The sequence below is a fragment of the Chenopodium quinoa genome, unplaced genomic scaffold, assembly GCF_001683475.1.
Source record: "Chenopodium quinoa cultivar QQ74 unplaced genomic scaffold, ASM168347v1, whole genome shotgun sequence".
In the NCBI taxonomy this organism is placed as follows: domain Eukaryota; kingdom Viridiplantae; phylum Streptophyta; class Magnoliopsida; order Caryophyllales; family Amaranthaceae; genus Chenopodium; species Chenopodium quinoa.
This window is the reverse complement of record NW_018743510.1, coordinates 845,344-860,107: the sequence shown is the minus strand read 5'-3', so window position 1 is coordinate 860,107 and position 14,764 is coordinate 845,344. Positions and strand designations below refer to the sequence as shown.

The 14,764-nt window shown below is 33.6% G+C and overlaps 2 protein-coding genes across 2 annotated transcripts; both read left to right on the top strand.

Moving 5' to 3' along the window:
* Positions 1-1,796: 1,796 nt before the first annotated feature.
* LOC110739613 (zinc finger MYM-type protein 1-like) lies at positions 1,797-3,220 on the top strand. The gene is made up of 3 exons (XM_021920063.1): positions 1,797-1,863; positions 1,971-3,047; positions 3,183-3,220. The coding sequence occupies exons 1-3, from the start codon at positions 1,797-1,799 to the stop codon at positions 3,218-3,220; spliced, it is 1,182 nt and encodes a 393-aa protein (XP_021775755.1).
* Positions 3,221-4,438: 1,218 nt separating this feature from the next.
* On the top strand, positions 4,439-14,527 carry LOC110739668 (mRNA cap guanine-N7 methyltransferase 1-like). The gene is made up of 13 exons (XM_021920124.1): positions 4,439-4,738; positions 5,291-5,430; positions 5,510-5,578; positions 5,671-5,742; positions 5,890-5,991; positions 6,148-6,204; positions 6,544-6,682; positions 8,020-8,084; positions 8,183-8,233; positions 9,210-9,272; positions 13,114-13,234; positions 13,467-13,528; positions 13,993-14,527. The coding sequence occupies exons 1-13, from the start codon at positions 4,672-4,674 to the stop codon at positions 14,086-14,088; spliced, it is 1,104 nt and encodes a 367-aa protein (XP_021775816.1). The 5' UTR covers positions 4,439-4,671; the 3' UTR covers positions 14,089-14,527.
* The last annotated feature ends 237 nt before the right edge of the window (positions 14,528-14,764 follow it).

Here is a 14,764-nt window from a genome sequence, read left to right as displayed (position 1 = left end):
GAAAGTCGAAACGTCGGTGCTAGTAAGTTGATTTCTAATTTTTATTTTTAATTTCTAATCTTCAAATTAATTCAGTCTAATTTGTTAATTTTATTAAACTTTGGTTTAAACTTTGGTTGATTTGTTAATTTGTAGTTGGTTGTGCTGCTGAATTGGCGAATTGCTGTCTTGCTGAGTGCGTGCCTCGGTGCCTGAGACTTGAGTGCTGCCGACTGCCGTGCTGCGGTGCTGGCCGACTGCCCGTGGCCCTATTGCAGTGCTGCTCCGCCTGCTCCGCTGCTCGCCTCCGCCTAGCAAGGTAGGTAATCAACTAATCATCAATTGATTTTTTTTGTGAAATCTGTTTTGTGTAATTGTGTTTTGTGTAATTGTGTTTTGTGTAATTGAAATCTCTTGAACTTATTAGTTATTACTTATGTAAAATCTGTTTTGTGTAATTGTGTTTTGTGTAATTGTGTTTTGTGTAATTGAAATCTCTTGAACTTATTAGTTATTACTTATGTGAAATCTGTTTTGTGTAATTGTGTTTTGTGTAATATGTTTATGTGATTATGTCATTATGTGAAATTGCTTGATTTAGACCATTTAGTTGAATATTTATTCAAATAATTTTTCTGGGGAATATTGCTTGATTTAGTTCAATATTTATTCAAATTTCAGAATAAAGAGAAAACATACTCCAAATGAAATGCAAAACATTACTAGCTTCTTTGCTAAAAAGAATCCTACTCCAACTTCTCTTCCACATCCAACACAAAATGAACAAACTATAACTCCACCTCAAGAAAGTGAGCAACTTTCATCTCCATCTCATTATTCAACTCAAAATTCCCCTCAAAATGAACAAGGCCAATGTTCTCCTAATGCCCCAATCTTTGGAGAAAGATTAAGTGAACATGAATTTGCTAATCTTCCACAAGATCCAGGAAAGAGGAGAAAAATGAGTCAATTTCATAAAGATGATAGAGATTTAGGAGAAGAATTTACATTCAAAGAAAGCCTTGTCAGCCCAAAGACTTTACATTTCCTCAAACTTCTATTTTTGGCAAAAATCGTCGCTTTTGTGCTAAGTGGTTTGATACTTGGACTTGGCTTGAGTATAGTGTGGAAAAGGATGCTGCCTATTGTTTCCCTTGTTATCTATTCAAGGATGAAAATGCCTTTGGAGGTGATGCTTTTGTTAGTGATGGTTTCAAATCATGGAATCGATCGGATTTAATAAGAAAACATGTCGGTAAACACTTGAGTGCACATAATAATGCTGTTTTAGCTATGGATTTGTTCAAGAAACAAAATTCAAGCATCACACAAGCCTTAACAAAACAAACCGCTGAGAGTACAAATGCATATAGGACGCGACTTGAAGCTTCAATTGAATCTATCCAATGGCTTTTACTCCAAGGGTTGCCTTTCCGTGGTCATGATGAAAAAGAAAGTTCCTTAAGAAGAGGTAACTTTCTTTCACTTTTATCCCTTATTTCCAAAGGTAATCCTGAATATTCTAAAGTTGTTTTCAAAAATGCTCCTAGTAATTGTCAACTTACTTCTCCTAAAGTCCAAAAAGATATCATAAATGCATGTGAAAAAGAGACCACTAAAGCAATGCTTGAAGATATTGATGGTGGTTTATTTTCTATCCTTGCTGATGAGTCCGCTGATGTTTCTGACAAGGAACAATTGGCTCTTGTTTGAGATATGTTAATAGAAAGGGAGAAGTGTGTGAGCGTTTACTTGGTATTGTGCATGTTGTAAACACTGCTTCTTTGACTCTCAAAACTGCTATTGAATCCTTATTAATGGAGCATTCTTTGTCTTTCTCTCAAGTACGGGGTCAGGGTTATGATGGGGCAAGTAATATGCAAGGTTCTATTAATGGCCTTAGGACTCTTATAGAGAATGAGTGTAAAGAAGCTTATTTTGTCCACTGCTTTGCTCACCAACTTCAATTAACCTTGCTAAAAAGAATTCAGATTGTGCTTGGTTATTTGTTGATGTACTTGCACCTCTCTTGAATTTTGTGGGGGGTTCACCAAAAAGGAAAGAGTTTCTTCGTGAAAATCAAGCTCAAAGAGTGGTGGATGCATTGTCTCTAGGTGAACTTGAAACGGGTTCAGGTTTAAATCAAGAACGTGGATTAGGTAGACCTTGTGATACTCGTTGGGGATCTCACTTCAAGACAATCTTGAATGTACTTGATTTATTCCCTGTAATCCTTGGTTCTCTTGAGGATATTGCAAAAGTATCTGATACAATAGATTCTAATAGAGCTCAAACACTTACAAATCTTCTGATGTCCTTTGATTTTTTGTTCGTGGCACACTTGATGGTTAGTATATTTGCGATAACAAATGCTTTGAATGTGGCCTTACAAAAGCACGATCAAGACATTGTGAATGCAATGGCCATGGTTAATGTAACCAAGACTAATTTGCAAAAAATGAGAGATGAAGGATGGGATTCTCATATGGAAAAGGTAATTTCTTTTATTGGTGACTATGACATTGCAGTTCCAGATATGGAGGCTAAATATGTTGTTCCCGGGAGGAGGTTGTTTAGAGGTAAATGCCCACAAGTGTCTAATCTACATCATTTTCGAGTTGAAGTGTTTTTTGGTGTCATTGATCTTCAATTGCAAGAACTTGAAAATCGATTTCCCGAAATAACTAAAGAACTACTTGTGTGTATGTCTTGTTTGAGTCCTGTGGATCGTTTTTCTAAGTTTGATAAGGAAAAATTGATTAAGCTTGCAAAATTCTATCCTAATGAATTTCCAAGTTCAGAATTGATAGTCTTTGGTCATACACTTGATAGTTACATTTGTTCTGTTAGAGGAGATGAAAGGTTTTGGAATTTGAAGGGTCTTAGTGATCTTTCAATCAAATTGGTTGAAACGGGATTGTCTGAAACTCATGATAGGGTCTATTTACTTTTGAAGTTGGTGTTGCTTCTTCCTGTCGCAACGGCAAGTGTGGAAAGAGTATTTTCTGGCATGAAGCAAGTGAAAGACAAACTACGAAATAGCATGGGAGATCAAATGTTGAATGATTGTTTAATTACTTATTTGGAGAATGATTTGTTTTTGAATGTTAGCATGGAAGATATCATGAATCGATATCAAAACATGAAAACTCGTCGAGAACTATTTTAATAAGTTTGCATTACTATTTAGTTGTCTTTTGTAGTATTATATGAACATTTGGTTGTATTTTGTACTGTTTGAATATTTGGATGTATTTTTTAGTACTATTATTTGGTTGTTTGGTAAAATTTTTTTTTTACATATTTGATTATCGATTGTGACTCATCAGTCGGAAAATCCTGGGTCCGCCACTGCTAAGAAGTACTGTAATCTAGGTTAACATAAGATAATAGCAAACTAAGAAGATATACATATAAGCTGTTAAATGAGATAGATATTAGTGAATATTCACAAATGATAATTAAGAGAAGATTCTACTCTAACTACTTTTGACTTGGTCATCGTTATCATCTCCAACTGTCTTCGCAAAAAGACCAGCGTACCCCTTTGAGATACTTGGCTATAGCAAATCAATATGAACAACTTGTATTTTCTCCAATGCTAAACCATCCCTAGCTTTTTTATCTTACTTTTATTGAAGAAATCCTTTCTGTTTAGGGAAGTTTCCCATCAAATTCATTAACACTGTAGGCAAGCCACGACCCAATTGCAAGTAACAATGAGTATTAATCGGAGTTGATAGCAAAACACTAAATGTATATGCAAACAAATTTTCGTTTAATACTTAGGTTTTGAGACCATTTATCAAATCTTTCAAATTGTTAGCCCCACGGTTATCTTGGTCTCGAACTTTAAAGATACTTGAATTATACTATTAAGACATTACCTTAATTGCATTTTTAAGTGTCAAACAAGTATTAAGCGTAACTTTAATGCCAAGATAACCCATTATTTTGTACTAAGAGAGAATGATAAAAAATGTTTGGAATATAAGATGTTTTTTTAACTGTGACTAATGGAATCACATAATAAATTCACAAGAGGCTATTTATAGTTTAGAATGTTAAAGTTGCACTTGACCACCCATATATGCTCATAATAAGAAATTAGTTAAAGTAATGTGCTCTCTTGTTAACACACGTATGTAATACCAATCCGATCTTCATATCAACTAAATCCAATTTTCTCACATTAAAATCCACATTAGAGTTATTGTTGACTAATATACGAAAATAACATGCTACGGAGTATTTAGATTGTAACTATTTCCAATTTGGAAATACACCCCCAAATAATTGTATTTGTTGTGATTATTTCGATAATTCCTTTCAATTAAGGGAGATTGTTTACTAAACTTATTGAAATGATTATGTTAATATGATTATTATTTCCATAATTCCTTTCAACTAAGGGAGTTTGTTTACTAAACTTATAATTGTGATTAATGTGATTATTATTTCCATAATTCCACCAAAGTACGCAAAACGCAACACATAAAATCAGTTTCTTCTTCTTCTCTCTCTCACAGAAACATTCTTGGAGAATTTCTAACCTTGTTCCCTCCGCTCAACTTCTACTGTTACTCACACCAACTTCAATTCAGTTAATCTTGTTTCTTCCCCACAATTTTCCCACATTTAATTGATTAAATTTGATATAAAAGACCTCAAATTTGTTGTAATTTTAAGGCCATGAAACGTGGGTATCAAGGTTCTCCATCTGGTCCTCCTCAATCTCGATCCAAACCCAACCCAGAAGGTATTTTTCTTGTATTTCTGTCACAAATTTATAATCTTGTTTATTTGATGAATTAATTTAGGTTTCTGTAATATTTTCATTGATTTTTATTTTCTTAGTTTACAATTGATTGAATGTTTTCTTAGCTGTACTTCAGTTAAGAAAGTGTTGAGAATAGCATACTAGAAGTTGTGTAAATTAGAATTGTAATATACGAAGTATTTGTTTTCAGGTTCGCTTATTAGTGGCAATTTTTATCTTAAAATCGGTGTAATTTTCAGGTCATCATTAAAATGGTGGATATTGTAATTGTAGTTCTTTGTTTCAAAAGAAAGATATGTCTTTTGCTGGTAAATTCAATCCTACACTCGGGTGTAATTTAATACCCTCGTGTGGGTGTTTAACTGGTTAAAGTCTTGGGGTTGGTAGGCAGGAATCAAATCTCGTCTACATCATTTTCCCTTTATAGCTCTCTCTACACCATAAAAAAACTGGTTGGGAGGGTGTAATTATATTTAGAGTAAGGCTTTGTATTTTGGATCATTGAATAATATATTGTTAATGGTAATTTAGGAGATGGGGTATTCCTTGAGGATGAGAGTACAAAAATTTTTGCTCGGAAAGTAGCTGATCATTACAGTGCAAGAACAAACCAGACATTGGAAGAACGAGAAGCGAGCCCTATTATCCATTTGAAGAAACTTAACAATTGGGTATACTTTGTGAATTTTATATGAGATTTTCTTTAGGATTTTTTAATGGAAATTCCTCACATTTGTTTTGCTTTTGCAGATTAAAAGTGTATTAATTCAGCTTTATGCTCGTCCTGGGAATGCTGTTCTTGATCTTGCATGTGGAAAGGTGAATTAGGTTTTATCTGGTTAGTAGTTGTAGTTTGATGATGTGTTTGTTCAACAATGTACTAATTGTTTCTCTACCTCACCATGTGTTAGGGTGGGGATCTTATAAAATGGGACAAGGCAAAGATCGGATATTATGTTGGAATTGATATTGCTGAAGGCTCGGTATGGCATAAAATCTTAGTAATTAGTAGCTCATTTGTTTTATTGCTGCTTCAGTGATATAAGTTTCTGTGACAAATTAGTCAGACAGTTACGCTATAGATCTTTTTCACTGTATTGCAGTCTAATTTAAAATTAGAGACTGTGCAGATAGAAGATTGTCGTACGCGGTATAATGGCGATGCGGATCAGAATCAGCGTCGCAAAAAGTTTAAATTCCCAGCCCGCCTCTTATGTGGAGATTGCTTTGAGGTATTTGAGACTGGATATCAGTTAATTGTGAAGATTTGTTACTAAGTTATAAATTTGAATAATAATGCACCTTTTAACCGCTAATAATATCATTAACTACTGAGTTTTTGGGACATAATACTTGTTATGATTCTCAGTATTTTCTGATTATTTCAGGTTCGACTGGACAGAGCATTGGCAGAGGATGGCCCCTTTGACCTTTGCAGTTGCCAGGTTACTTTTTATCCTACCTTGTCAAATTTAGACTCCATAAGCCCTAGAGGTTCTTTGTTAATTACATAAGTTAGCCTAACATCATTGAATGGACCTGCTAGGCGAGGTTACCTTTTATATTTTAATAAACAATAAAATTTTCAACTGTGTGGGGACTTTGGACCTAGTCTCATCTTCTTTAGGGGTGAAAACGTTGACAGTGAATACAATTTCTCTGATCTTAGATTTAGAGGCTGGTCCTTGTTTCTCTCATAAATTTTGATTATTTTGGAGTGTACAATCCTTTTGTATTGGTAAATTGAATAGTTGTTTTTTTTCCCAACTCTTTGATATTTGCAGTTTGCCTTGCACTATTCATGGTCTACTGAGGCACGTGCACGGCGAGCTTTGGCTAACATTTCAGCATTGCTTCGACCTGGTGGCATCTTGATTGGAACAATGCCTGATGCCAATGTTATTGTCAAGAAGTACAGAGAAGGTTTCTTCTATTATTTTATAAAAGCTGTTGTTTGTGACTTTTTGTACAATGTACATGAGATGTAGTGAAAGTCCAAGTAGATGTACTGTTTTTCAAACTTTTGGCATTTTTCACACTGAATATTGTATACAAAGATATCCTTCATTCCCATATAAGATAATACTATACAGTGATTTTTAGCTTCTCTCACGCTGAATATCGTACTCAAAGAAGCTCCTTGTGCCCTTTAATTATGGTCTAAAACCCATAAACCTTCAATTCACATAATTCTCGCTTTGCCTTAACATATAATTGTATATGCTAACACGGACTAGCTAGTAGACTGATTCTGATCATGGTACTATTGTTTTGAAAGAAGTTGATGGTATGATTAAGCATTTTTGCTTGCTGATGATGAGGTTATCTTTCCTTTTCTTCCTTTTTTAAATAATTGCTCTAATTAGTTTTTATCTAATTGACAAAATTATTGGTAGTGGAAGTTCATGAGAACTAGAAAACTATAGAGTTGTTTAGTTGACAAAATTATAAGAAGTTCTACTCCCCACAAAATGGAGTATGTTTCTTACTTAGTCCTCCTTGTTTCACTTCCTATGATCATTTAAACATATTTTCTTAAAAAATCTTTTAGGAAATGGAACATGGGAAGAAATACACTTCCTATTTTTAATCAATCAACCACAAAGTAATTTTACATAGGTAGCCAAATTGATGGTAATTACCGACTAGAAAATATCTTCTCCTCACTCAAACTCTATGTAAGTTGCATGCTTTTAATCCATCTTCACCTGGCTGTTAGTGTCTTTCCTTTGTTCCCTCACATCCTAACAGAACACTTATAGGTTTCAAGTCTACACAGTTTTGAGTGTTGGTATGAATAATCTAATTACTGTCATCGAATTTCTGAACATTCTTGTTGAGGTCTTTATCTTTATGATTGACAGACTTAGTTGAATAGGGTGATAGTAGCTACTCTCTCTTAGGATCTATGCTTGATATTGTGACGTCTTTGCATTTCTCAAATTCAGCAATTTTCACTAGGTCACGATACATCTAGGTTTTAACAATCTATCATATATATGATATATCTTAAACTGGTTTTTACTATTTTACCATATCTAAAGCCCTCCTTTATGCCATTTTGTTGGAAAGTCTTGTGCCGAAATGGAAGCAAATTTTAATGTAACTTGTAATTTTTAAAGGTTTGCCTGTGTGATTAATTGATTGGAAACTCTAAAGAATAATAGTGCACACCTGCAAGAAGGGTTGCAGAGTTGTATTATCTTAGGATGATTAGACTTTGCTTAAATTAATCCTAATCCCTCTTGAATAACATGCAGCGGAAGGTTTGAAATTTGGAAACAGTGTCTACTGGATACGATTTGATGAGGATTATGCTGATAAGGTACTGTATCTTGTTTTAATATTAACATCCATCTGTTTTATTTTTTTGGTTGCTGAAAATTGCTCCTTCCCATGACTAATTACTGTTTTTGGCTTCAGAAATTTAAATCATCCAATCCTTTTGGTATCCGATACAAGTTTCACTTAGAGGTATGTGTTTGTCAAAGTTTTTCTTTTATCATTGCTTATGTAATTTGTTCAGACAATTGACCATAAAATATCTATCAAAATTATTAGGAAAATTTGAAAATTGCAGCCATTTAAAGTTTCTATTTTGCAATTTGCAGCCATTTTAAAAAAAAATTAAAATTGCAAATTGCAGCCCAAAAGTACTAATAAATTGTATATTGCCACCCAATCCAATTTTTTCATCAATTTGCGTGCCGAAAAAATCCCATTAAGGTTTTAGGGGCCATTTTAGTTCTTAAGGTCCCAAATTGAGCTCGAAATTGGCAAAAAATTAACGTAAGTGCCTCGTTTTACAGCAAAAAGTTGTTGCACACAAATCAATACAGTTTTTGATAAGCAAAACGAGCCTCCTATGTTATTTTTTTGCCAATTTCGAGCTCAATTCGGACTCTAAAGGGCTAAAACGACCCCTAAAACCTTTACGGAACATTGTTCAGCACGCAAATCGATGAAATAATTGATTTGGGTGGCAATTAACAAGTTATTAGTACTTTTGGGCTGCAATTTGCAATTTTTTTTTTAAATGGCTGCAATTTGCAAAATACAAACTTTAAATGGCTGTAATTGGCAAATTTTCCAAATTTATTATGCATTTAGTTCACCATTTCTTAATTAATACTATCCACCAGTGATAGGTGGCATCTATCTGACCAAAATTAGTGCATTTTACATGACTGCCTGCTGCAAGTATCCATCCTTTTAGTGTTTGTTGGGAATCCTGTCTTTGACCTAACAACTTTTATTGGTCATTTCTTATAATCTATCCACATATCCCCATATAGAAGTGGGGTAATCGTTTATACAATACTTTGTAAGTCAAGAATTAAAAGTGCTTTTTTCAGATTTGGGTTTTGACTTTCGAGGATTCGTTGCAACCATAATTACTCTTTTCTTTTCTTAGCATTGTGTCTTATCAATGCCTAATTTCTCTTTATAGGATGCTGTTGATTGTCCTGAATGGGTTGTCCCTTTCCATGTCTTCAAGGCACTGGCTGAAGAGGTATGGATTACTTTCTGGCATTCTTCGATCAGCATATTATTTGTGTCTCCTAGCCATCATTTCAGGTTCAGAAAAGTGCAGAAATGTTAGGCTAATAGAAAGCAATTTACAGTCTATTATGGGGTATATTTGCTTACTAACCTCTCATATTGATAAAACAAAGGTTTAAAAAATATGTTGTTACTTGTAGAAAGAAAACTTATTAGCATGGAGTATAAGCTCGAAATAGGTAGTAAACACATGGAGGGGAAATGTTATTCGTTTACTCTCATGTCATTGATGCTAATGCCTTAAACCTTTTTACAATGTCAATTTATCTGAACTAGAACGTAGCCGTGCTAAAGCATGGAGTATATATATTTCTTGAGATGAAAAATAATTTCTGAATAACCATAACTGGTAGTTATGGGTAGTTTTAAAAAAAAAAGTAATTGGTGTTGTTTTTTATTTTAAAATATATAGAAGTTGAAGTTATGATATTTTTTTTCAAAAAAAAAAAAAAAAAACCAAAAAGAAAAAAGAGTATGAAGTTATTAAAAAAAAAAAAATAAGAAAAGAAATGAATGCATAGATTTTGAGGATTGGAGTTTTGTAGTGTTGTGGATAAAAGTTGGGGAAAAAACTCTAAAATTTTATAATAGATATGAAAATCTTTTCTAAACATCAATGATGCTCCGTGATATTGATGATCTCAATTTTACTCCTTTATTTTACGCGTGAAAGCTTCCTTCATGGATGCTGTCTTTTTATATGGCATTTAACATTTGAGTCACCATGACTGCAGTTAATTTAGTTTGATCGCCTTCTTTATGTCCCAACTCCTGTTTGCAACATTTCAATTTCCATGCAACCTGCATTTACAAATCTTATGTTTTAATTTGCCATTAACCTCTAGGAATGCTATTAATGATAACTTTTATGATTCATTAACCTCTATGAATGTTGTTAATGGGATCCAATGAGAAGATTCTTAAAATGAGAAGAATGAGAAGGATGAAATGTGCAAAAGTTTTCACTAAATGTGCATATTTTTTTTCACTAAATGTGCAAAATTGATTTTGTGAACTAATAAAATTTTTGAATTTTCTGGAAAATTAGAAAATATGTACATTATATTCAAAATTTCTGCACATCGAATTTGGGTCTTTTTTTTTTTTTTTTTTTTGCACATTTAGTTAAAAAAATATGCACATTCAGTACAAAATTATGCTCATAAAATCCTTCTCATCTTTCTCATTTTTAGGAATTTCTCATTTGACCCTAAATATAGTTAAAAAATGTTTAACTATCTAATATATTCAGTACAAAAAGACGTTTGATCTATCTAATATATTTGAAGAAATGTCTAATATTCAGTACAAAAAGATGTTTGATCTATCTAATATTTTTTTGAAATATTACACATTTATAGTTAAAAAGTATTAATAGTCAAATTCATGCGTCAGCCAACATGCAAGTCAAAATATGCTGCATGAATTTGACTACTAATACATTTTAACTATATGTTTGTAAACATTATAAATGTGTAATATTTGAAAAATATATTAGATGGATCAAACATCTTATATACTAAAATTTACTTTCCTATTTTAACAAAAATTGGTGCTAAAAGTCAAAATTTGGAACGGATGGAACAATTCTAAGTCAATTAGTACTACGAGTTAAAATAAGTGTTCGAAATACATATTTATTTGCCAAAAGCACCCATGTATCAAGTAATTATAATTGGAGAACTTATCCTAATACAAACTAAAATAAAAAGAAAGAAACTAATGTGCACTCATGTACCTTCTCTCACAATTAATTAAGTTAATACAATGTCCACAATTCAAAAATAAAGCATATTAACAAGTAAAGGGAAAAACCAAAGAGGAGAAGGAAGAATGCTCGAGAAACCTTAGAAATGCATTTGGGTGCTAATATTTGCAAAAAGTTGTAGTTATGGAGGCTAATTTCTCCTGGATCTCCTTTTACTCGTTTTTTATCCCATCGATTGAAGTTTTAAGATTTGTGATAGATTTCTCTATTGAAGTAGAAGATAAACTAGTATCCTCGGAGCCATGAGATGGAATGGATGGTTCGGGGAGCAAGGACTTGGACCCTTGTTGACAAACAATGAATAGACTACTTATTGTTATTTTTTAAGGACATTTTCTCAACAATGGTGATATATCCTTATCCCCTTGGTACACTTAAGGGCAGTGTCATCTTTCTTTGAAAACCAGCACGTGGGAAGACTGGGAACATCTATAACATCAAATCCCCAACCAAACTATCCATCTTATATTTTTCTACATAACCTGAAAAAAGTGCAGTTAATGTTTTTGTTGGCTATTTGAATGAGGCACCCGTATCGATTGAATCATGTGTTGGAGCATATATAGTTCAACCTTGTGGACCTTGCTCCTTTCTTGTCAATTATATATGGTGTTGGAAAATAGCCTGAGAAAATAGCGTAAGTCTTGGCGGAGAATAGAGATAATTGGACTCCACTTCAGCTCATATGTATATTTATTAGTGAGAGTCCTCAAAAGATCATCTGCATCCCAATGTGTTTGGCTCTTGAACAACCAATGGGTAGAACAAGAGTCGCATCAAGCTTGGCCAGAGTCCAAGCATGGTTATCATTAAATAGCCGAAAAACGGTGCACTAAACTTGGATATTGGCCGAGCTTAATGAGGCTTTTCGTTTACCCACTGGTAGTTCGAGAGTGACCACACATGTTGTTATGGCGGGTGATCTTTAGAAGATTCTCACTAATGAATGTACTTGACTCGAAAGGGAGTTCAGTTACCTCTATTTTCTAACCCACCTTATGTGATGTTATCAAGGTATTCTTTAGCACCATACCTGGTGTGCAAGAAGGGATCAAGGGTCACTTGGGTGAATTATATATGTTCTACCAAATGATTCATGCTGCACCTATTGATACGAGTGTCATCATTCAACAAATGCAACTATAGCCAACAAAAACGTTTATGAAGGATAAATAGTACAAGGTAGGCGTGTGAACCTGATGTAGTTTCTTTGGAAGGAATGGTTTTGTTAGGGGAATTGATGTTGTAGAAGTTCCCTCAGTTGGTTAACAAAGAAGGATAACACTGCCTATTGTTGTACCGGGGGGGGGGATGAAGATTCCTTTAGGTAGTTAGAGCATCAGATTAATCTGTTTTTTTTTTTGGTCAAAATTCTCAAAGTTAACCTTGTTGACCCTTTTCATTGGTTTTGTGGAATAATCTTACTATGGCGGATATTGTGATTTGTAAGAAGGGTGTATGGTAGTATGTTGCTTCAATTAGATGTAAATTTAGAAAAAAGAAGAAAAAAATGTAGAGAATTTTTTTTTTGGGAATTTTATTGTCCAATGAAAGAAAAAGTTGTGAATGAAGAAAGGCTAGTTGTGTTGATTTAAAGCGAGAAGGGGAGGAGTGTGAACCTAATCTTGTGTGTCGTTCTATGTAGAATTAATTAATTCTTTGTATTAGATTTTGAGCACAACAATCCCAAATGACTTCGTCTTGCCTATATTAACCGAGCCTATTTTATAGAGAAAGAAGAAAGAGAAGTTTATAGAGGAAAGTCTACATAAAGTTGACACTCGTAATTTGATGTCAGATTTCCTCCCTTATTATTTAGACTGCATTCACTGCAGGTTTGCAGCAGTTTGATATTAATTAGAAAACTTGATCTTTCACCAACTTTTTTAATTTGGCCGTATCATTTAACAAATTTCTCTCTTTTCTTTTCTTTTTTTTTTTTTTTTTTTAAAATAAAATAAAATCAAAAAGCTTGATCTTGAAAAGCTTATATATTTGTTGATGCTACTGGCTCTATTTGCAGTATGACTTTGAACTAGTCTTTGCCAAAAACAATCATCAATTTGTTGAAGAATATTTGAAGAAGCCAGAATTTGTTGATCTTATGAGGAGGCTGGGTGCTTTGGGTGATACCCATGATAAAAGTGAGTCCCATACTTTGGTGGTGATATTTCTTCCTGCCCTCTCTGTAGTTTTTGTAACTTTTAAGACTGCAACAAAGAAAAGGCAATGCACGTTGGATTTGTAATGACTTGTTTTCTGCATGCTTCTCAAGGCTCTCCGTATCTCCAATCTTATGCACAAATGTGGTTACTTAAGGGTCTAATTTTTGGGTTCACTTCTAAATTATTGATCCCTCCTGCTTTCTAATTTCAGGTACGTTGTCACCGGATGAGTGGGAAGTAGCTTACTTATATCTGGCCTTTGTGCTGAGAAAGGTAACAATACCGTGCTTATTCAGCAGACTATGAAATAGCTCTTAGATAAATTCACAATAAGAATCTTCATTTTGTTTAGAGTACATGTGTCCTAAACTCCTATCATCTTCATGAAAACCAGGATGTACTATACCTGCTTACATACTTCATCAAACAATAAACTTACGAGTTGTAAAAGTAGCCATAAGCCATAAAGAATACTTGCCCTCTCGATTTATTGGCAAAGTCTCTAGTAAGTTATATCAGAGACCTGGTTTTAAAGATTTTCTTGCAGCCTTTTCCCTACATGCTTGTTTAGCACCAAAATAACACAGGGCATTTGTCAATTTATCTTTGTTTGTCCTAGCCGAGGCATTAGGGGGTATACAATGAATGTTGCATTCTTATGGAATGCTATCATTTTTCTGATAAACCATGTGATTTACTTGATATTATTCTGAGATTCTTTTTCTGTTTCATTTTAGCGAGGCCAACCAGACCAAACGCAAAAGCGAAATGTGAAAAAGGGTGACAACGATACACCCATAAAAAAGGAGGACATCATGTACATTACTAGTTGAGTTTGAGTTTAACAGTAACAATTCGTGTCAAAATTCAACTGCGACCAATCATCAAGCTTGGTCAGGTCTTATCCAAGATGCCAAATACTGGCAGGCATGCAGACCTAAAACTTAAGGCGTGCTTTTGGTTCAATACTCTGTTAAATGGAGATTACGCATTGGCTCATTCAAGGTTTGCTTTGTAGTTTGAGCTCCTTTGTTGTAGAGGTCGCAGAACGGGACTGAAGAAATGCAGTTCTTCCTAATTTTGGGGCAGAATTTTTATTTTCGACGGTAATTAACAATTTTACACAACTTTGATCTTACGGGCTTACGGCTCTTTTTTCCAAAAGGTGGTAGGTTATTGATAATGTAACTCTTTATGTTTTCTGTCAACTTGTTAAAAAGAACTGCTTTTGTACCTTTATTATTTAAAGTTAATAAAAATACGGTTATAATAGATTTTTTTGGTGCTGCTACTAAGCTTAAAGAACTGCTTTTGTACTGCTATTAACTAAGTTAATGAAAAACAATGATAATAGAGCTTTTTTCGTTAGTTTTATGTTTGCTTTGAGCGTAAAACAGTTTGATCCTGTATTTTGCGTAGTAATTGTTTCTACATGTTTATGGGGTTTATTCTTTCTTAGCTCATAAATGCTCAATCAATCTAGTGTGGCATACAATGGGTAGCCTAAAC